Source organism: Lithobates pipiens, unplaced genomic scaffold, assembly GCF_037356315.1.
Source record: "Lithobates pipiens isolate NorthernLeopardFrog02 unplaced genomic scaffold, aLitPip1_a1.2 Scaffold_23, whole genome shotgun sequence".
Lineage (NCBI taxonomy): Eukaryota > Metazoa > Chordata > Amphibia > Anura > Ranidae > Lithobates > Lithobates pipiens.
In genome coordinates, this window is record NW_027507785.1 from 158,868,830 (window position 1) to 158,893,830 (window position 25,001).

The 25,001-nt window shown below is 41.1% G+C and overlaps 1 protein-coding gene across 1 annotated transcript in view; it reads left to right on the top strand.

Moving 5' to 3' along the window:
* The window catches only part of GRIN2B (glutamate ionotropic receptor NMDA type subunit 2B), a 969,425-nt gene that overhangs the window by 458,768 nt on the left and 485,656 nt on the right, over positions 1-25,001 (top strand). Inside the window, exon 4 of the mRNA XM_077452507.1 lies at positions 20,024-20,622. Within this exon, the coding sequence (XP_077308633.1) occupies positions 20,024-20,622 (599 nt within the window). The remainder of the gene's footprint in view (positions 1-20,023; positions 20,623-25,001) is intronic.

The following is a 25,001-nucleotide window of genomic DNA, read 5'->3' on the forward strand; positions in this document are numbered from 1 at the left end:
TATATATATATATATATATATGGCCACGTCACTTTATTGATTTGCAATAAATTGTAAATATTTCAAAACTTTTCATTTTTATTCAACCAAGTAGATCTGAAGTCTATCTATAAGCTAAGTTATTGGAACTCAAGCCATATTTAGTTAAATTAACTAAATTAACATTAAATGTCCCCCCTAGAAATCCAGGGTGACCAACCACATGTGCCAGCGACAAAGGGGTGGGAAGCTCTTTTGCCAAGGCTTGACCAATTGTGAGAAATCACTGTAAAATCTTCATATTTATAGGGCTCCCAGAAATTCTAGAAGCTTCCAAAGATTTTAATTGGTTAAAAAATTAATATCTCATAAATTTAAAGAGACAGTAACCTAAATCTCTAAAACCTATATTACCTCAAAAATAGCATGAAATTTAAACAGGAAGGAGGCGGGATTGAAGAAAGCCCATGAAGGTGGGCCCAAATTAATGTTCCCTCCTTTTACATTCTTTTTGCATTATTGATTGAATTGTTACTAAGCTTACCGTACCCTGTGACATCATACCTGGAAGGGGCGGGGTTGTCTAATGTGCTGATCTTGATCCTGACAGGAGAAAATCAGCTTTAAAAACTCACCTAAACTGCATTTTTTTTCAAACAAGTTTAGGTGAGTAAAGCAGAATTTAGCAACATTTGGTGTTAAGGAGTTTATTGGCCAGAGTTTTTATTCATTCTCACCACTGAAATGAATAAACCCTGAAGTCCTAAAGCACATTGACGCGTTTAGGTGCGTCTGGAGGTGTTTGGCATTTTTTGTGCCCAAAAGCTCCTTTCCTGAATGCAATTTTTCTGTAATAAGGAGAGAAGCTTTGCCTGCCTCTAAACTCCGCTGCTCTTACACTCTGGTAAAAGCCTATGTTTGCATGGACACATAGGCTTTTATTGAGTTGAGTTCAGAGGCTTTGACAAAAAACACACCAAAAGCTCCTAAATGTAATTTTTACAAGCAACGGTGTGCATGAGGCCTAAGACTGCTGAGAGGGACTGCTTGTGATGGATGTTTGTACTGTAAAAGGCCATCTTCTTGTATTGAGCTACTAAATGCATTTAACCATGTTTTTAAATAATAAATGGTGCTCTAATTACTACACAATTGTAGCATTTTGTGCCACTCTTTGCTTGTTTCAGGAGATGTCCCTGGAGCCACCACTCCTCCATTTTTCTGAGTTGGCTACATCAACCTTTAATCACAAATAGTCAGACAGGGTATGGTGATGAAGATCATAAAATAAGGTAGAGGTTGGGTGCTACTACCAAATAAGAAAAAGGAATTTCAGAGCTGCCGGGTTCTAAAAGTAAGTCGCACAGCTGCAATGGAAATCATGAAAATAGATAGTCCAACACCTTGCTTGCTCTTTAATATCTTCAACGTTTATTGGTTCTCCATAAAAGACGCAGTATCAGATAGCAAATGTAGATGCTTTTCGGCCTTGTGGGCCTTGTTTACTACTAATGGTGATGAAGAAGTGTCTTCCCAAAATGTGTTCCATACCCTATGACAACCATACCCAGAAAGAGCTGATTGTGTTCCTCCTTGCAGTTGCCAGTTTTCCTCCCTCAGCAGAATGAGACTAATGCCTTCTACTTTCAGCCAGAACAGTTCTTTATACCACTGAGGCCGCGTACACACGGGCGGACTGTTCACCCAACTTTGTCCGCTGAACAGTGTTTCAGCGGACAGTCCGCTCATGTGTGGGCTTCAGCGGACAGTTTCAGCGGACAGTCTGACGAACAAAGTTTTTCGGAATTTCCGTAAGACAGTCCGCTGAAACTTGGTTTCAGCGGACAGTCCGCTCGTGTGTAGGCTTGTTCGACAAACTAAGTTTCGCGCATGCTCAGAAAGGATTTACACGGCGAAGTTGCATTGCAGTGTATTGGACGTCGTATTTCTCGTCCCGTCGTACGTGCCGTTCACGTCATCGCGCACGCTTTCAGCGGACTGTTCGTTCATCGTGTGTGGTCAAGTCCGTTCATGCAAATTTTGAGCGGACTGTTTGTCGGATTGTTTGACGAACAAAGTTGGGCGAACAGTCCGCCCGTGTGTACGCGGCCTGAGAGGGACTGCTTGTGATTTGTACTGTAAATCCATCTTCTAGTATGGTAAATGAATGATGCTCTAATTACTTCAGTGTTATAGCATTTTGCTCTGCTCTTTGCTTGTTTCAGTAGATGTCTCTGGAACCACCACCCCTCTCTGTTTTTCTGAGTAGGCTGCATCACTCCTCTGTAGTCAAGCATTAGCTGATCTTTATGTAGGTTCAAGACTACCTCTAGCATTGTATAATATTATCTTATCCCAACCATGACACTACCTGCCTGGAGTTTGCATGTTCTCCCTGTGCCTGCATGGTTTTCCTTTGGGTACTCTGGTTTCCTCCCACACTCCAAAGACATGCATGTAGGTTAATTGTCTTCTGTCCAAGATTGGCCCTAGTATATGAATGGGGACCTTGGATTGTGGGCTCCTTGAGGGTAGGGACGGATGTGAGTGTACAATGTACAGGGATAGGGACAATTGTAGACACTCACTCAGGTTGAACTGGATGGACTGATGTCTTTATTCAACCTTACTAACTATGTAACCAGTGTATTATCTCTGGTTCATGGGCATTGCATAGCTAATGTTTAACAGTACAGCAACGGTGCTGTCAATTGTTTATATAATTATGTAAAATTACCTCAAGATACCTATTTTTACCTTTTTTATCTGAGGTTACAAGATCACCTTCTCCAAAACCAGCTTCATGGGATGCTTACAGCCTGCCAAATAACACAGTGAGGGGTGTCAGGCCACAGCTAGGGGCAGGTTGCCTGTGTAACTGAAGGCTGACTGAAGTATTGTGCAAAAGACATATGGCGTCCCAGCATCCAATCCAGTTAAACTCTTTTGCTCAGTCACTGGTGCACTTATGCCTACCCCTCAGTGCCCAGTCCTATACACATGGGCTTTTCCTCCTTAGCTTCTAGTCTTCATCTCAGGTGTGGTAGCCCCTCAGTACCCAGTCACCAGCATATGTGCAATAATCCCTCACTGTCTAGTTCCAAGTGCATATGCCTTGACCCCTCAGTGCCTTGTTCCCAGCACTTATCCATTAACCCCTAAGCACCCAGTGTTAACTCCCTGGTAACCATTCCCCAGCATATGTTAATGCTTTATTGCCCAGACCATGCATGGTAATCTCTCAGTACTCAGTGCATTAGCCCCGTAACACACTGTCCCCAACTGAGCTGTTGTGCATTAAGCTTTTAATTCCCAGCTATTGTGTATTAGCCACTCAACTCCCAGTTCCCAGTGCCTGTGTGTTAACCTTTTATGACCCAATTTGGGTTTGTGTGCTTTTAAGAACTGTTGCCAGATAGCCACCAGTAAGCTTCTTTTTTATGCTATTGACCATAGGAATAGCCAACACAAGCAAATCTATTCAGTTGCATATGATGCCAATTGTCTATTTTCTGTTTCACCTCAACTGTAGATGTTTCATTTTTATTTTTATTTCTGAGATCAGCCATATATTTGTCTGCAGTTCACTATTTCTAATTGTATTCCATTTTAGTGAGTTATCCCTCCATTTTGATAAAATAAAAAGGCATTAATTAGTTGAAAAGACTGAGATGGTAGGCAGGATACAGTTAATGTGACCTCTCCCCTTCATTTATAAGATACACTGTAACCACAAACATGAAAAGTTAATTTCACAGCCCAGTGCTGCTGACTCCAAGGGTTTCGGCAGCAGTGATGAGTGTTTGCTTGATGCATTGACAGCCTAGCACAAGGTATCCTGTGTCATTTGTACGTCTATAGCATAACAATACCTTTAAAAACCCTCCCTCACATTGCTTCTTCGCAGCACTGTAAATTGAGCTAAAGAACAGAGGAAACAACCCACTTTAGGCTTCGTATCAAACAGAATATGGCAGTGTTCTGTAGTAAGCTATTGTACCTTCAGCATAAATACCTCTAATAAGATTAAAACAACATGTAGAAAAAACAAAAAGCCCTATTTGTGCTGAAAATTGCAACAAAATGACCCACCTTCTAAATATCGGGAGATGGGGGCACCATCCTTCTGACAAGATACAGGGAAATGCCAAGTAGCCCAGATTTCACTAGATGTGGTTCCAGAAGTGTGAAAATCTCTTCTTTTTATGAGATTTAGACAACTCAGTATACCCCAGGATCTTGCCAGCTGGGATGACAATAAACATATCTATTGCAGGTGAAAGGGTAAGCATATTCAGTCCCGGATAGTTTTGTTTTGCATTGTGATGCAGTGTTTTAATGGGGGAGTAGTAAATAAACACATTTTCACATGTTTGTTTTTATTCTAAATTGGGTACGATTAAGCACAACATATTTTACATATTGGTACAATTAAGCACAACATATTTTACATAACCACTTTAAGTATCCCATAAAATCAACCCCCCCCCCCCCCCCCCACACACACACACACACTTGCACATTCTGTACACTTTGTAGTATTAGAGTCAGGCATATGATTAACCAATTATACCAAGCAGGTGCTAATGATGATTTCATATGTAGGTTGAAAACACAGCCATTACCTGAAACAAAATGAACTGTGTATGGGGCTTAAAACTGGGTGAAGAACAGCCAAACTCTACTAATAAGGTGAGGTTGTGGAAGACAGTTTCACACTGTCACAGGTCATACACCATACAAAGACTGAGCACAGAAGCAAGACACAGGGTAGTTACAGTATACTGCATCAGCAAGGCCTGTCCTAGACTGGCGACTGGACTTTTAAAATGTGCTGTTCAAACTCTTTTGAAGAAGCACAAAGAAACTGGCAATGTTGAGGATCGTAGATGAAGTGGTCAGCCAAGGAAATGTAATGTAGCAGATGAAAGACACATGATGCTTACTTCCCTTCAACATTGGAGGATGTCCAGCAGCACCATCAGCAGAAAACTGGCAGAAACCAGTGGGGCCCATGTACACCCATCTACAGTCTGAAGAAGTCTGGCAAGAAGTAGTAGTATTCATGGAAAAATTGTGGCCAAAAAGCCATACCTCTGACGGGTAAACAATGCTGAGTGACTCAACTATGCATGAAAACATAGAAACTTGGGTGCAGAAAAATAGCAGGGGGTACTCTGGAGTGATGAGTCAAAATTTGAAATATTTGGGTGAAGGAGAAGCTAGTTTGTTTGCCGAAGGGCTGAAGAGCAGTACAGTAATGTATGTCTGATATTTATCCATCATGCCATACCATTCAGGAGGCATGCGATTGGCCCCAAATTTATTCTGCAGCAGGATAACAACCCCAAACATACAGCCAATGTCATTGGGAACTATCTTCAGTGTAAAAGAGTGATGGTTTGGCCCCTACAGAGTCCTGATCTTAACATAATCGTCTACCTTGGATTACAGGAAGAGACAGAAGGAATTGAGGCAGACTATATCCACAGAAGATCTGTGGTTAGTTCTTCAAGATGTTTGTAGCAAGATACCTGCCAAGTTCCTTCAAAAACTGTACCTATTGTACAAGAATTGATGTTGTTTTGAAGGCAAAGGGTGGTCACACCGAATATTGATTTGATTTAGATTTATTTTCTATTCACTTAATTTCCATTGTTAATTGATAAAAATAAACTATTAACACGTCTATTTCCAAAAGTATTCTTTTTATTATTTTTCTATTTTTATTTTTAATGTTTTATTTACAGCATTGTTTTCACACCTACCTAAAACTTATGCATAGTAGTGTATACAGTATATTCTGTAAGCCTTGCTATTTTGTCTTTATAGTGTTTGTTCCCCTGGTCCCCCCCTAATCTTATTATATGGAGAGTCTGTGGATATCCACATTTTAATTAAGTTGCATTGTTAATTAGGTACTGTAATGTTTTATATAAGATCAGATTACCACAAGTTTATTTATTTATTTTTATTTCAGAGTCATTGTTTCAGATTTTTAGAGACGCCTTAATTACTGGCATGGTACCAATAGATAAGTGTAGGGCCAATGTGGTTCCTATATTTAACCACTTTGTTACTGAGCCCATTTCTGAGATTTGGCGTTCACAAGTTAAAAACAGTTTTTTACTTAGAACCCCCAAACATTATATATATTTTTAACACCCTAGAGAGTAAAATTGTGGTCATTGCAATACTTTCTGTCACACCGTATTTGCGCAGCGGTCTTACAAGCACACTTTTTTTTTTTGTATTGCTTGGCGGGCCAGGGCGCATTTACATTTTTTTTTCTTATTTATTTTACCTTTTATTTTTAATTTTTTCACTGTTCTTTAAAAAAAAAAAAATAATAAAAATGTGTCACTTTTATTCCTATTACTAATGTAAACATCCCAAGTAATAGAAAAAAGCATGTCAGGACCTTTTAAATATGAAATCTGGGGTCAAAAAGACCTCAGATCTCATATTTACACTAGAATGCAATAAAAAAATTAAAAATTGTTGTTTGAAAAAAATGACAAAAAAAAATGCCCCTTTTAAGAGGTATTGGCGGAAGTGACATTTTGACATCGCTTTCGCCCTGCAGTGTCATGGAGACGGGTGGGGGCCATCTTCCTCTCACTCATCTCCCTGCACAGCTAGGGAACGGACTGGATCGCCTCCGCCGCTGCCAACGGCTTCGGTAAGCGGTGGAGGGCACTGGAGCGTGGCGGGGGTGGCCCTCTCTCGCCGCTGACAAAAGTGATCTCGCAGCAAATCTGCCACAGAGACCACTTTTATCTGAAAGAGAATCGCAGACTCTTGAAGAGGATACCAGGGTTATGGTAGCTAGCTGCTACCATAACAACGGTATTCCTCTTCAAAGAGAGGACGTTCAGGAACATCCCACAGGAAGGAAGTGGTTAAAAAAGGCTCAAAGTATTTACCAAGTAACTACAATATAAATATTGATATAAAGTTTGGGATAAAAAGTACCATTTCAGTGTTTGCAAGTGACACCAAGCTATGTAGTGCAATAATCTCCTTACAGGATTTCTCCTGACGTAAAAGCTGATCTCCTTGCACTTTAATTGGGCAGCTACACTGTATATGAGGTTTAATGTTGATACATGTACAGTTAAGCACTTGGAGGGCAAAAAGCATTCTTGCACCATACATTCTAGGAGAAGAACAACTGCAGGAGTCAATAGTAGAGGAGGATCCAGGTGTTCTGGTATATTATAATAATCTAAAGCTAGCAGAATATTTTCTTATATTAAAAGTGGTATAGACTCAAGAGAAAGACGTAATTGTGTCCATGTACAAATTATTAGTAAGACCCAATCTGGGATATGCAGTTCAATTTTTGGCACCAGTTCACAAAAAGAATATTGGAGAACTGGAGAAAGTGCAGGCAAGGGTAACACAACTGATAAGAGGCATGGAGGAGCTCAGCTATGAGGAAAGATTAGCTCAACTGAATTTATTCTCTCTTGAAAAGAGAAGATTAAGGGGGATATGATTCTTAAAAAATAGTTTTGGCCAACTCATTGGACTGCTTTTTAAAAAGAGCTGGATGCATTTCTAAATGCAAAAAATATAACTGAATATTAACATATATGTTAATAACACCAGAGATTGCTGATCCAAGGAATATACAATTGTCTCCTGGGGTGCAGATAGGATTTTCCCTTGCTGGAGGAAAATTGGGCTATGCTTCTAAAGTTGTTTCCTTTTGAAGCAATTGTGGGTATAATATTGTGTATATATAGTTACATAGTTAGTAAGGTTGTATAAAGACACCAGTCCATCCAGTTCAACCTGAGTGAGTGTCTACAATTGTCCCTATCCCTGTACATTGCACACTCACATCAATCCCTACCCTCAAGGAGCCCACAATCCAAGGTCCCCATTCATATACTAGGGCCAATTTTGGACAGAAGCCAATTAGCCTACCTGCATGTCTTTTGAAGTGTGAAGGAAACCAGAGTACCCAGAGGAAACCCACAAAGGCACAGGGAGAACATGCAAACTCCAGGCAGGTAGCGTCGTAGTTGGGACTCAAACCAGCTACCCTTTTTACTGCTAGGTGAGAGTGCTAACCACTACACCACTGTGCTGCCCAAAGGTGTATATGAAGGTATATGAAGATGGAAGGGTCTGTCAGTAGCAGAAAAAACAGGAGCAAAGCTAGAGACATTTTCCAGCACACACTCATTTTGATACCAATGTGCAATGTATATTCCTTGCTAAAGAACATTATTTTTTTCAAGTTGTTATGGGTAATGTTCCACTTTCAGGCTATGCTGAAGTTGTAGGAATCTTTGGAAAAAATCTCCATAAACTATATTTATTTTGTAGTTGAATAAGAAGGCAGAACATGCCTCCAGATTATGTATGTGAGATGGTATTAATCTTGTTTGATATCCATAATCCAGGGTTGGGTATGGTAGAGAGTTGGTGTAATAATGGGTAATTCTAACAGAAATAAATAATAAGACATCATCTGCTTAATTTTCCTTCCAAACAGGCATTGTCAGTCTGAAAAGAGGTACGCTTTTTTTTGGGGGGGGGGGGGGTATAAGTTAGAAGACTAGATGAAGGTTAAAAACAGGGTAGTATCCACAACATATGCCAGATAGACCTTAGAGTTAGCATGTGTTATTGGAGAGATCCAAGCAACCAAATATTTTCATTGTCCCACTAATAATATAAAAAATATATCTGGAAGGGCCATTCCTACTTCTTTCCTTGGGGTTGTGGAGTATGCTCAATTTCAGCTTCAGTCCAGATCTGCACCAAATAAATGAGGAACAGCAAGCCTTCCAATTTTAGTGCAAAATTTGCTTTAAAGTGAATCCAAGGCAGGAAATAAAGACGTAAATAAATGATTTTCTGTATTCCAGTTCAGCTGTGTTCCTTATCAGCCAGTACGGTGGTCGGAATTTATGGGAGGAGCCCGGAGGGGTATTTAATCAGCCCATTCTGCTGTGTTCCTTGTCGGTTCCTGTGTGCAATAGCTGCTACGTCACAGATCTAGGGCCGACTATTCGAGACCGTTCGATAGAGTGAGTGAGTGAGTGCAGTGTTCGTGAGTTCCGTCTTCATTGAAGTCCTGTCTTCATCCTCGTGTTGCAGTCGGTTTTTTGCCGTCGTGAGCGTTCGTGTATTGTCTGAGGCGCAACACTCGAGAACTTGCCGGTATCGTGCAACGCATCTGGTTCGGCTGTCACGGGTAGGGCTTCGGCTCCCATTTCTTATTTCATGTTATTTCATGTCACTAAACTGTGATCCGTTGAACTCACGAACCACTCACTGAAATGTCACCTTCGTATTTTTCCGATATTGTTTCACGCATCCGTTACCTCTTAACATTTGTGCTCCTTGCTTCTCGAAAGAAGTCGTGGTCACCCGTTCGTGACACCACATCGAGCATTTCGTTTCACAAACCCGCTATACCAACCAAATCACTGGTCTCTACTGAAACATCCGAATCGTTCGGATCATTTCGAAAATTCCCAATCAGATGTTCTAAATTCTAATTAACCGGCTCATTTCAATCATTGCAATCGTTTTAATCATTGCATTTCATTTCATTCTTCTCGAAAGAAGTCGTGGTCACTCGTTCATGACACCACATCGAGCATTTCATTTTCAAACCTTCCGCATACCGACCGTATCCAGTCGCATTATACCGATGCACCGATTCGCCTCGGTACGCCCAGTTGTTTGGCCTCATTTCTATACATGCTCCAGAGACGGATTCTTTACCGATCGGTGGGCCAGTCGTTGATTCCGGTCTCTGTCATGGTGTGTCACTTATTACGCTCCGGTTCGAATCCTGTCGCAGTTATGTGCACCGATTCGTCTGGTGTGCCCAGCTGCTTCGCCTCATTTCAGTACATGCTCCAGAGACAGGGTTCACCGTTGATTCTTGAGCGCAGCCGTTGATCCCTGTCTTTGTCATGGGTATCATTTCGTTTCACCTATCACGCTCCGACACGAATAGTCACGCCTATGTTCTAATTTGTCTCGGCGTCCCCCAGGACTGGCCTCATTTCAGTACATGCTCCAGAGTCCGTTTCGTGCTCAGTCGCAAAGTTACGGCATGGCGATTCGGGCCTCTATCATGGCGAATTCACTCATTTCACTCATCTCACTGTCACCTCCTGCACCTCGGTTCAAACCCAGTTGTTTTACAAATTCGGGTTCTAGACAGGGGGCCATGCTCATTTGGCCTCATTTCACTAATTGCCTCATTGCAGTACATGCTCCAGAGTCTGGCTCGCTGTCAGTGGCGCCGGTGACACGACCGAACTGCGCTTCTGCCATGGCAGGTTCTCATCAAAGGCAACATTTCGTTTATGTTTGTTCGTTTCATTTCATTTAAAAAAAAAAAAAGGGGGGGGAAATAATAATAAAAGAAAAAAAAAAAAGGGGGGAAAAAGAAAAAAATATATATATAGGAAAAAAAAAATATAAAAAAAAAAAAAAATTTTCATTGTGTTTGTCTCATTTCATTTTATTTTATGTCATTTCGTTTCATTTCAAAGCTCACCACTCCCATTAGGAGTCACCATTTGGCCAGTTGTGTGTGACAGGTATGGAATTCTCAACTGGTTTTGCCTTTGTGTTTACAGGTCAGTCGAGTCCAGTAGCACCCTCCATGCACTGATTCATCTAGGCATGCCCCAGTTGTCTTGACCTCATTTCGTTCTGTGCTCCGCAGTTCCAACTCATCGTTAATCATAACATACCAATTCTTGTCGATATCACGGCAAACATTTCATTTATTTCATTTCACATATTCATCACTTACCAAGTCAAACCCCTCAAGCCAGCAACGCATTAATCCGCACCCGTCATTTCAGCCTTTACGGGTATAACTAAAACAATTCATATCGGATTCATTTCATCTACTCCACGATCGTTTGGGTCGGATTTATCACATAACCAATTCATAGGATTCATTTCACACCTACATCCGATTCATATCGGATTCATTTTGCATGCATCCAAGTACAACTTTGTGCAAGCTTGTTGCTAGCACGCATCCAATCACAAACGTCCTGCAGTCACCGCAAGCACATCTAGGCATACCTCCCTGCAATCATGGCAGACTCACATCCAAGCATAAACTTCTTGCAATCGTTGCAAACACGCATCCAAGCATAGACTTCTTGCAATGGTTGCTAGCACACATCCTAGCATAAACTTTGCAGTTGTCACTAGCAAGCCCCAGGCACAAACGTAGTACTATCCTTGCTGGCGGGCAGTTCTGGCTGGCTCAGTGCATTGCTGGGTAAGGCCTGGATACTTTCCTAACGTACGTAGTATAACGAGGTGCTATATTGTAGGTAGGTTGATCCAGGGAGAAATCTGATTGCCGCTCGAGGGGTCAGGAAGGAAGTTTTTCCCCTGCTGTAGCTAATTAGAGCATGCCCGGCGGGGGTTTTTTGCCTTCCTCTGGATCAGCTGTGGGGATAGCATTGGGTGTGTCAGGTTGTGCAATGTTGTTTGTCTAAATTGTTGATTTTGTCGTGGGCTGGGTGGACTTTTGTCTTTTCAACCTAGCTAACTACGCATCCTAGCATAACTTCTTGCAATCGTAGCAAGCACGCATCTTGGCATAACTTATTCAGTCTTTTCAGGTCATACTGCTCACAGCCCTGTGTCCGGACGTCTGCGACACCACCGAGTCCAGCCACCACAAACACATCTCCAGTGACGTTAACTCCCTTGCTATCATTGTGAGCACACATTTAAGCGCAACACTTGCTATCACGGCTAGGCGTGCAACTTAGCATAACTTGTGATCGTTGCAAGCATTTTGTTGGCACTCAGCCACACATCATTTTCAGCGGTACTCATTTGGCCACTTAGCCCCAGTGACATTCTTTTTTTTCATACGCCACTCGCCATTCCTGACGCTCATTCCTCCCGTTGGGCAGTTGAGTTCAGCTTCCGTCCTACACCAGAGGTCGAGTTGCCACACGCAGCTGGCTTCTTCTCGCAACACTATCAGGCTATATCTAGCCAGCACCCGACATTTCTATCCTTACAGGACCCCGGTGAGCTGTCTGTTGATGGCCCATACAGTAAGATCCCCTCTAACTGGTATCCAGAAACATTAGCCCGTAGCCAACGCTAGACGCTTGCCCATCACAACTGCCATCTTTAGGGACATGTAGAGCATCCTCGCACGCCAGTTTCCCCCTCGACAAGCTGACCCTATCAGGTCAGTTTTTCAAACACTTCACCCACACACAGGGGTATACCCAGAAGCAGCTTCAGTCTGTTTCGGGTATGCTCAGTTCTGCAATATGGTCATTCCCCAGGGTTGATCTTTATGTCATGCATCCTCGTCTTCCCCTCCCAGATTCAGGGCCCCTGTCAGACCCTAATCTGGATGCCACGGATCTTTTAATACCAAGAGGTTCCGTACTACGTAGATTGGTTTATCATGTTCATAGCGTCCATCTCGCCCCTGTCACCCCAGCTAGTGACAGATGTAGCGACCATCACAGGCTTCGCTGCAATTTTTGGCCACCATCAGGCAACCAGCAGAGATTATTGCAAGATAGGTCTAAATCCCTAGCAGTCATGTCCTTCCTGGGTAGGCTGGTACAGCTGTCATCATAAATTCAGTTAAAGTTGACTATACATTGTTCCTGGCCTAGAGCAATCTCGTAGCAGATGCGCTGCCGTATCTGACTGGAACCGATTCATTGTCAGCCATTGTCCTTGGTCGGTCTCACCTAAACCCCGGTTTAGTACAATATCTACAAACAGCGACCAAACTCGTAAACGTCTCGCTTTCTCACAACATGCTCAACCTACCAGACGGCCTGGAGGGCCTTCAGAAATTCCGGACACACCACTCCTATGAAACCTCCAACATCAGGCAGTTACTGGCCTTTCCGTCATACTGTCATACCCAGCTGCCTATCCCATAACACTGTTCGGCTATACCTAGCCGGCAGGCAACATTTCTTGTCCTTGCCGGACCCCGCAAACCTTCTTTATTCATGTCCCACGCTGGTTTAACCGTGCTTCGTGAAATCCAGGAAATCCAACCGATGGTCGGTGACAAATGCTTACCCGAACGGGTGACATCCTTAAGGGTATTCCGACCATCCTGACTATCCCTTCCTTTGGTCTCTCCCCTAGCATGATCCTACAAGCAGCCAGGTGTTGGCCTACTACAGGTTCCTGTGACCGGGAAAGTTCACCTGCGGTAATCCAGCAGGCCGAGAGCTATGTAGACGCTACTTAGCCTGATACAAAGATCACTTCGTACTTCCCCTAGCGGTTTCAAAGAGCAGCAAGTAAGCTCCAGCGTAGACATCCACTTTTACAGAATCGGTAATAGCGGGTCCCCAAACAATGTCATTGAATAGCTAGGCAGGTAGGAGTCTGCCTGCTTCACCCAGTACAGCCACAATCCTCAGGTGGAAATGGCTCAGGCATCTATTAATCTCACTCAGTGATCAAACTCAATCAATAAAGAGCAATTCCCTACCAGAAGGTTTTTGCCCCCTTATTTTGGTATACCGTACGTTAGACCAGGGCACACCTTCAGGTCTGTTCAAATGGTAAGTTTATGTTAACCCTGTTTGTCATCGTTATACGTATCGGTCATAGGGCTCTGAACCATATATATATATATATATATATATATATATATATATATATATATATATTATAATATAATATAATATAATATAATATAATATAATATAATATAATATAATATATATATATATATATATATATATATATATATATATATATATATGTATGTGTGTGTGTGTGTGTGTGTGTGTGTGTGTGATATATATATATATTTCATGCAAGCAGCGTAAATGCCTTGTTTTGACTTGATATCTGCATCTTACAATCCTTGTGCAGCAGATATCAAAGTTGGGGATTGTATTATGAGCTGCACAATCAGTTGTGCTACAATGCAAGGAACATGTTGATAGGAGGAGAGTGACAGAGATGAGATAAGAGTAACATAGATAAGCATAAGCCTGTTGCATCACATTTCATGATCTAGTCACATGCTGAATGGGAAAAGACCTGTAAGTGTTAGGTGGTAGGTGAAAGGACTCCTTTATATCTATTCAATCTGTGTATTTTATGGTTTGCTTGCCTTAGGCCGCGTACACACGGGCGGACTGTCTGTCCAACTTAGTCCGCTGAAACGTGTTTCAGCGGACAGTCCGCTCGTGTGTGGGCTTCAGCGGACTTTTTCAGCGGACAGTCTGGCGGACTAAGTCTTTCGGAATTTCCGTAATATTGTCCGTCCAACTTTGGTTTCAGCGGACAGTCCGCTCGTGAGTAGGCAAGTTGGACGGACTAAGTATGGCGCATGCTCAGAAAGGATTTACACGGCCGAAGGTTGCATTGCAGTGTATTGGACGTCGTATTTCTAGTCCCGTCGTACGTGCTGTACACGTCACCGCGCAAGCTTTCAACGGACTGTCTGTTCATCGTGTGTGGTCAAGTCCGTTCATTCAAAAGTAGGACGGACTGTCTGTCGGATTGTCTGACGGACTTAGTTGGCCAGACAGTCCGCCCGCGTGTACGCGGCTTTAGCCTTAAATATGAAGAGGGATGCATATTAAGTGCAAGTTCACACTAGCGCGATGCGAGAACCCTGCAAATCATGTGCGGGCTCCCACATCACTCCCGACACGCACGGCAGTTCACATACTGCGAACTGAAAGTTCAGACATGAAACGGATCGCATATGTGTGAACACACATGCGATCCGATTCTGGTCCGAACAGAAAAAAGGGTCCTGTGCGTGTTTGGACTGAATGCGGTGTGATATCAGCCATGCTATCTGTATGGCTGACATCGCACCCGCACAGACATTGCATGTAATGTGAACAGCAGTGCGCTGCGAATTACATGCAATGTCTGGCATCGCACAAGTGTTAACCGGCACTCATGATTTTCTATAATAGGACAACTCCAGTGAACTTAAGAGATCTACTATACAATTCATGTATGTAACATCACTCAGGCAGATTGCCATTTGGTAAGATGGACTCAACCTCAAGACGTGTCAAGTCTTATGTGTGTAAATTTACTCTTCAGGCATTATTGTTGTAATTGTGTCATAGTGATTTTCTGGCAATGGAAATCCACACTGAAATAGAAGAAATCAATTAATTTAAGAGTAGAATTTATTTTATTCACAAATGCCAGATATTGGCTCTGATCTTTTTTTTTCTGACTTGGCAATTTTGCTGCGTAATCACTAAGCAAATTGAGGACAATCCAACCCATTTGCAGCCGAGGAAATGAGCTTAGAAATCCAGAGGCAAACCCCCACCTATCCTTTCGGGCTTTCCATTCATCTCATTACCCCTACTATTTTGAAATGGTTTATTTCCCTGATCTCATTGTGACAAGCTGGGACACAACACAAGCAGCAGCTGCTTCTATGACCAGAGCCAGGGAACATATAACAGATGTCAGCAGCTGGAAAACAATCACTTGGGAGGACATAAGAATATTAGCATGTGGGGCTTTTCTCTTAAAGGGATAGTTTTGTCTTTATACTGTATACAAATCAAAGCAAGGGCTTTTCAACCCAACACCTAATCAAATGTTACCCATGTAATGTATAGGAAATACAATGGAATTTAGTTTCAATTGATCAGTAATTATCTATCTCAGTTATAAAGGTCACTGCTGGGTTCTTTGATAGATGGAATGGGACTACAATAGTTGAGTGAAACAAGGTATAATATGTACTAAGGATAAGATACTATGGGAATGTTTCTGACAATATGCTTTGACATGTCCTTATCAGTCTGCAGTGCACATTCTTTAATGCTACATGTCTAATTACCATATCTGCAGATTACATTAAATCAGCCAATCACTTTCTTGGCTAATGCTGCTGTTCACATTTCACAAATAATGGGGGCCAACAAAACTTGATGGGTGCAAGCTTGTGTTTGAGAGGGTAAGGGTAAGTGTGAAGAAAATGAGGCTTTGTGGACACATAAATTATCACTTGTCAGACTAATGAATTGCTGGTTTGCTACACTATTGACATATTGCAGCATCAGGACTTCATGGTAGGCTTCATGAAAGCTAAATGTCCTTAAGTAATCAGACAGATCTAAATGAGAAGTGATTTACACCTTTTGTTCTTAAAGATTAAAGCATTTTTTTTGCACAGCCTGTGACTACTAAATGCAAGATGTCCTAGCCCCTTGATAGAAAAAATCTTAAAAGTAACGCTTAAGGGACATTTGGCAGGAATTAAACACAATAGGCAAAGCAATGCTAGCAATTTTAACATGGGTGAGATAGAAATCTCTGCATTTTTTAGCTTTGTAGGTTTTGTGAAACTATTTATATTTGGTGATAATTTTTGCTACTCTGCTGCAATATCCTGGATTATATCATCCTCTACTGCTCGGGTCGGTTCACATAGATCCATCATTATTTTCAAATAAACCAAAACAATTCAAATGTATGCAGTCAGTGTTGGGTTTTGTTTTTAGAAAGACAAGTATGCTTTGCAACTTAAAGGAGAAGTACAGCCAAAGCCAATTGGCTGTACTTCTCCTGTGGATCACTCCAGTGACCCCTTTTCAGCAGACAGCTGGTCACTCCCACTCCCTTCACAGCATAGCACTCCAGTGACCCCTTTTCAGCAGACAGCGGGTCACTCCCGCTCCCTTCACAGCATAGCACTCCAGTGAGCAAGGAAGGGGTGTTAGATCTCTCAGTTCTCAGTGTTAGAGCTGGCGGGGGGACAAATACAGCATCGGACTGATGCTGCATCCACCTAGGTAAGTATAAATCTGCAAAAAAACAAAGACCATATTTCTCCTTTAAGTATCATGTTGATACACTGTTAGTTTTTTTGGGAAAAATAAATTTTTTATATATGTAGGGAACAAATGTATATAATATAGATTTTCACCTTGCAAAACTTAAAAAAAACTGACCAAAGAACATTGTAGAATTGCTTTAAGAAGTAAAGCCCTTTACAGGTATAGGCTTATTCAATAAGGCAGTGGGTGTCTGCCAAGCTAAACACAGTTTAGCAACTAACTAATTAATTCCATTTAACTATAGTGAAAACAGTAAAGAAATGAAATGCACTTTGCACAGTGACTACCATTTGAAGTACCTTACTAAAGGTAAAGGTGTTTTGTTTTATTCCTGAATTAAAGAATATGCATAGATTTGTTGTACAGCTAATTATTACATTAAATACAATTCCTTGAGGTCCCTGTACATTGTCCTATATATAAAGCACCCATACTTACTCAAAGGTTCCCTGCAGCAATAAATTAGACACGTTCTTTCACTTTGCAAAATGCTGATATGATTAGTTGGTACAGAAACATCTTCACCTTTTTTCCTCCAGAATTTTTTTTTCTTTTTACATAAGGCACAGTGTTGGGAATTTCGTTATCTTTCTGTTTGGGGCACGGACCCATTTCATTGTCTTGAACCTCTGGAACGTTATCTTGCTGAGGCTAAAATCATCAAGAAAAAGGCTTGATTTAATGCATTTACACTTTTATTTAGAGCTATTTTAAGGGACTTTAAATAAGACTTTGTTATTCTATGGATACATTAAAATGAATTTGGAGTATAACTACTTAGGCCCCTTACACACAAGCGGACCATTCAGGTCCGCCTGTCAGTTTTTTTCAGGCAGATATGAAATGAATGCTCTATGCATCTCTATGGAGCGACGGATGTCAGCGGTGACATGTCCACTAAATCCAGACAGATGGTGGTCATAATTTTCCATCCGTCTAGTGGATGGGATTAGATGAAAATGGACAGGCGGTCCTTTTTCATCTGATCTCACTGTAGAGGAAAGCGGAGATCTGACAGGTCCATCTCTGCATAGTGAACGGAGACGGACCTGTCATCTGCCGGCTCAGCGGGGATCAACAGATCAATCCCTACTGAGCAAGGGCAATCTGTATAACGGATCTGCATGTGTGAAAGGGACCTTACGGTCTTTCACCTTAATGTATTCAATGCATTAAGATGAAAAACCTTTTGTGCAGCAGCTCCTTCCCAGCCCCATCCTTTTTCTTACCTGAGCTCAATGCGATCCAGCGATGTGCATGAGAGCAGTGACTCTTGCTGCTGTCTCCTTCCTCATTGGGCAGATTGAGCTCCTGCTGCTGTCAAGCAAGTACTGTGATACAGGGAGTGGGGCCGAGCCGCCCACTCTGTGTCAACAGACACAGACAGGGTGACTTGGGAGCAAGCATGCACAGGTGCCCCCATTGAAGGTGGCTTTCTGTGGGGGCACCCACCGAAGGGGAAGGGCATGGAGCGCAGGTGGGAGACTACAGGAGAAGAGGATTGGGGCTGCTCTGTGCAAAAGCATTGCACAGAGCAGGTAAGTGTAGACATGTTTGTTATTCTAATTAACAAAAAAACACAAAGATTTAATAACACTTTAAGCATGGATAAATATGTAACTGCTGTTATATCAATTTTCAGACAAAAAAACGAAGAGCTTGCTCACACCACATCCATTAAGTTGTGCTGATCCGCTTATATTAAAGTGGGCTCAATGCAAGAGGCACATGGAAAACAACAGTTTTTTTTATATACCCTCTTCATACTATAGATGTGCTGTGGTTTGCACTGTAATAAAATACAGCAAATATACATTCTTACACAGCTTATTTCACCCCATCACAGAGCTTTGGTGCATTGAAAGGAATGTCAGTCTCCTGCACAATGCACACCAGCATATGTTTTAGCATGTGGGGTGCTGTGAATGAGTCCTAAAATATTTAAAGAATCACTCACGATTAACTGGTAACATTTTAATTGTCTTTAATGTTTTCATGAGTTTGGAAGAGATACAATTCTTGCAGCAAACCAGTGCATGAAGTATACTTTATGCAAGCATGGGTATATATGATGGCAACCTCCATTACAATCTTGCATGCACATTATATAATATTTCTCTATCACTTGATCTTGATAGGTCAAAAGTTAACAATAGATAGAACAAAAGTTAAATGCTAGTATCATGTATTCCTCTGTGCTTTTCCTTTAGGGGATAATTTCACTGAATTTCATAACTAAATTATAAACTAAGTAAAGCATTCAACAAATCAGAGATGATTTACATTATGTCACATATATTGTTCGATAGAGTTTTTACCATGAAGTCGCCCCACCGTTGTTACTTTCATAGAGAATCAAAGTATCACTCGTACTGTAATAATATGAAAATCTTTTGAAGATGGCACAAACTGTGTCACAACAAAATAAACATCAAAATAATGCTCAAGATTTAGAAGGTAATAAATAGATAAATGAATGAAGAAAAACTCCACTATTTACTGGCTCCTTATACTTTAGTGGATGGATTTCTTATGGATGTATCTGTGTATCCCTCCATGAACCCATAACAGTCAGAAATGTCAATTTCTACACTATGAACAATTCATCTCATGAACCTAATTGTTTGTTTTTATTTGATATGGCAGTTAGAATTTTGAATTCTGATAGCGATATTTTATAGTGGAGTAATCAAAAGATAAGAAAAATGAGTATGCAGTTCCACCATTGTGCAACTACACAAAACCGAAGAATCATCTTTAAGTGGAGTTACCATTTAATATGTTCTGCTTAGCTTTGTCTAAAAGACTAACTCATTGAACCTGAAACTAAATAAAAGTAATGAACTTGCTAACAGTAACATTAGATTTCAGACATTTGATTATTTTTGCTGATAACATCCCCATTTCCGGAAATGTTAATTTTCTACAAAAAAATAACTGTAATTGTGGCTCAAAGACTTGGAAATACACAGACCAGTCTTGAGATGGAGGATCTTGCACAGGGTAACAGACACTCAGTTGGGATTGATATTGAAAGGAAACTATTTTGAGGTACACTATCCCATTAGATGAATATTGTGCTATTATCTATGTATTAACATTTCTTCATCTTGTGACAGACTGTGATATGAGGTCAAATATACAAACGTTTAACTGTTCACTTTATCTAACTCTGTTCTTTTTTGTTTTAATTATAGGAGGAATCATCTATGTTCTTCCAATTTGGACCCTCCATCCAGCAACAGGCTTCTGTGATGCTAAACATTATGGAGGAATATGACTGGTACATTTTCTCCATCGTCACAACATACTTCCCAGGATACCAAGATTTTGAGAATAAGGTGCGGAGCACCATTGAAAACAGTTTTGTCGGGTGGGAATTAGAAGAAGTTATCCATTTAGACATGTCCTTAGACGACAATGACTCAAAAATACAAAACCAACTTAAAAAGCTTCAGAGTCCTGTCATCTTGCTGTACTGCACAAAAGAAGAGGCCGCTTATATATTTGAAGTAGCCAATTCAGTGGGATTGACGGGCTATGGCTACACATGGATTGTACCCAGTCTGGTGGCTGGAGACACTGACACTGTGCCAGCTGAGTTCCCTACAGGGCTCATCTCTGTGTCCTACGATGAGTGGGATTATGACTTACCTGCTCGAATCAGAGATGGAATAGCTATAATCACAAGTGCAGCTTCTACAATGCTGTCTGAGCACAAATCCATTCCACAGTCCAAGAGCAGCTGCTACAATATCCAAGAGAGCAGGCACGATGATGCTCACGTGTTAAATAGGTAGGATATTGATTTTTTTTTTTATATCGCTTCTGTTGGTTTGTACAAAAATTGTGTTTTGTTTCTACTGTGGATGTAGTGCTGATTATTCTATAGCAGGAAAAAAAAAATTTAAAAACCGTTTTATGTCTCAAGTCAAAAATGATCAAATCATCTTGTTATGGTTAGTGAAGGAACTTCAAAGTGTAAGAGTCCATTCACACAGGGGCAACACGGCTTCCAGCGAGACTTTGAGAGGCAACTTGGACACGACTTGAGTATGAATCACAGCACGACTTGAGGCAACTTACAAGGCAACTTGAAGTTGCCTCCAGGACAGGAGACTTTGCCAGTGGCCAATCACATAATAATCAGCTCTGTGGGAGGGAGGGGTTTGCCTAGAAAAATATTTTTACTTCCTGGAAAGTTGCTTCAGTTAAGACAGGGGATCTGACTTGGAGGCAACTTCCATTGAAATGAATGGGTACAAATTGCCTAGAAGTCAGATTGAAGTCGTACAGGAACCTTTTCTGAAGTCAGGAGAGACTTCAGTAGTGTACATTAAGACGGCTCTCACTTACTTTTGAGAGGTTTGTAATGTGTCAACCTTTGTTCCAAAGCTTTGAATAGATACTTTTTTCTTGTATGAAGAAAAGCGTTGCCATGTTGCACTACACACAAAAACATCTACAGAGGTGTCAAAATTCACAGAGGTTTAAATCAGCGAAATCCATAACAGCGAGCACAGAGATTACCTGTCAAAAATGTCCAACACCTATCTGTTGTTATTTTGTATATATGCAAACAGAGATAAAATAATAATAATATAAGCTTTTGGCATGGCCTTATAAATCTGAGTAGAAGATGAGTGAGTATACATTGGTTCATAGTCTTTTTTGGGCAGCTCCAGGTTAAATGTGCCCTTAATGAGAGAAAGTTCTTGCATGCCATTGGTGACCTTCTTCTTCACATGCTAGTTGTCTATCTGTGTCTGGTTTTAGTAATTCTGATTCACAGATCAGCAACAAGGGTCCATTTAGATGTTTGCAGTGCGTTAACAAATGTGCACGTAAATATTTTACATTGAGGCAGAATATTGAAATAAATGGGCTGTCAATGCACCAAACCATCACAAACATCAGACATGTGAATGCATGTGTAATTCAGGGTTCCATGGTGTGTTGCATTGCATTGTGACACACACGTAAAAATCAATGGCACATCAACACATAAAAGGTGTAAAGATATAAACGATAAAGCTTTACATGGGTCTTAAACATGCAGCCAATGAAAGTCACTAATACACTGGACTTTCTTAAAGCCTAACTGAACTTTAATTTTAATCAGCTAAATACAAAAGGTCTGCAAAGTAAGACTGTTTATTTTCTTTGCATAGCAGCCCCATCCTAAAGTGCTTGTAAAGGCAGAAGTTTTTTTTTTTTATCTTAATGCATTCTATGCATTAAGATAAAAAGCCTTCTATGTACAGCAGCCCCCCTAATACTTACCTGAGCTCCCTCCAAACTAGCATTGTTGCTCAATGAACTCGGCTGTCCGGGATTCTCCCATTGGCTCCTGCTGCTGTCAGTCAGAGTCAGTGAATGAGGAAAGAGAGGGGGCGGGCTGTGTCCCTGTGTCTGCTTGGATACACAGAGCTACAGTTCGGCTCAGGTGCCCCCATAGCAAGCTGCTTGCCGTGGGGGCACTCCACAGGAGGGAGGGGCCCGGAGTGTAGAATAGGGACCCGAGAATAAGAGGATTGGGCTGCTCTGTGTAAAACCACTACACAGAGCAGGTGAGTATAACAGGTTTGTTATTTTAGAACAAAAAAAAACAAGACTTTAATATCACTTTAAGTAGAGAAGCATGTTGCGTTTTTGGTCCCTTGGTCTTCATGTAGAAGCAGTGATCTCTTTACAGAAGTCTGATATGACCCCTGTCATGTTAAGACCCCTGTTAAGTCTAACCTAGAATTTTCCAGTCAGTAGAAAGCACAAGCTTTGTGGATCGCAGAGCTATAGTCCTAGCTCCACAAAGGTCCCCAAAGGTTCTTCTCTGAACCACGCTAAATTTTTTGACCGTGTGTAAATAACCTCATGTGAGATGATTATTGATATAAAAAATGGGCAATAATTATATAGGGTAAAGCCACCTTTTTACCCCTGCTGCCTATAGTCACATGCCTACTGTGCCCAATGTTAAATCCTCTCTACCTGGAATGCATTTATAGCTAACATAACAGAATGTTCAGCTGGGCTTTATCTTAGTACTTGTTAAGGTCCGTGACTCATTTAACATGAAAACAAAGCTTTATCATGACTAGATATAAGACAGGTGCTAGTTTCAGTTGAAGTGGTTGAATTCAATCTATCAGAAATAAATGAAAATAGAAAAAAAAAAGTTTTCCAGAAATACCAGCATGGCACTGCAGTGCCTTGTTAAATTAGGGCTTTGCACTGAGCAGGGTAATTATCCAAGGCTAATGGTAACCAGAACTGGCAGAATGTGTTTACTACATTTGGCAAGGTCCCTATGTATAAACAGATGCATGTGGAAAATAGTTTACAAGCTTTGCAGAAGCACTCCCAAGCTAGTTTTCTGAGATATTCAAACCACCTATAAAGGTGCCCATAGTCAATACATAATCAAGATATCCTTCAGTATTTGAAGACCTCAGAAGACTTGGGCTAATGGATTTTGAGGTACAAAGGCTGGAACTGGAATGTATTGCTATATGATGAGGTCTGTACATTCATGGGAGCCCAATCTGAATGTCTACATCCCTTTGGCAAAGGTGATGATCTTTCTGTGACACCCTACTTCCAGCATAAATGTGTAGCCAGCTTGAGCTATGGGCTTGTTTACATCTCAGATGTCTGTACATCTATGACTTCTGTGTTATCACAGGAAGTGTACTGGATGTCTATCTTAGATGTCTATCCTTTCACCTGTCTTTTTTCAACCTGTCTGATAGCAGTAGCAGTCTACTGAGGTATTTGTAGTCATCGTTTATTAAGAGGAGAAATATAGCATTGTCTATGTGTGACACGGTCTACCTCAGGATGCCGTCTGTCCTTGTTAACAGTTCCCAGTGTCTTAAAGGAAAGTGGATATTGGGAGAAAAATGGAGGCTGCCATTGCTGAACTCCTTATACTATGTTTTGCCTGCCAGTCATACTTTATCTTCTGATTTTAGTACATTGTTAAGCTGGCCATAGATGGATTGAATTTAAGCTGCTTTGTTTCTGCCATCCCTATTTCACACAAGTTGATAGAATACAATGTTAGAAAACAGTGCCCCCAGTGGGGAGAATACCTCCATCCTCTATATTTTGTACTTGTTTCAATTAAGAGCACAAAGTGTAATTTATGACTATGGGGGATATCTACTAAAGGCAAATCCACTTTGCACTGCAAGTGCACTTGGAAGAGCAGTCACTGTAGGGGGGGGACATGCAAGGGAAATTAAAAACAGCATTTTAGCTTGTACATGATTGGATGATAAAATCAGCAGAGCTTCCTCTCATTTCAGATCTTCCCCTCAGATCTACAGTGACTGCATTTCCAAGTGCACTTGCAGTGCAAAGTGGATTTGCCTTTAGGGGATTAACCTCTATGTCTATATCTATGTATCACTTTTGCCAAATTTTCCTGACACCAAGAGAAAAAAAGGTGACAGGGGAGGGAGCCCCAGCTAATTGACAGCCTAATTTCTGTTCCTGTGAGCTGTTTGAAGGGGGGGGGGGGGGGTTCTTTCCCTGCAATCAGCTTCCAGAACTCTCCTCACTGAGCTCTGCAGTGTGCCATATCAGCTGTCCACTCTCTTTTTTTTCCTGAACTCTCAAGTTCTAAAAATTCTGGACTTTGAATGGATGTAGAGAAAAGAGGACTGCAGATAGACAGGTACAACTTATGTAGGAGGATTTATGTAATCTCTGCATGAGGCCAAACACTTCACTTTCCAACCACTTTAATTCACTGATCCAAAACACTGATCCAAAACATCTTTACATCCAGTAGACTTTTTTTTGCATACTTGTTCCTGGTCTGTGATTCGGAAGTTACTGATACCATTAAATCAGCACAACAACCAGGCAACTAGCATTTTCAGATGGCAAGGTCTGCAATGGCAAGCCCCAAATTTTTTCAGCACTGGTTATCTTTACATTGTTATTGTTTTCACTAATATTGTCACTAGTTTTATGTTATTTGAATATATCTTGCTCTGTTTAGTTTATCACAGCTGGCATCTTATCTCTGGTCTACTCCTGTGTTGTCTTGTGCCTAATGCCTAAGTGTGCCTAAATGTGTACTCAATGTTCCTGGTCAAGAATGATGATTAAGCTTGCATAGTATTGATTTGGACTACCTTGGGGGCAATAATGTACATTGTATGTAGG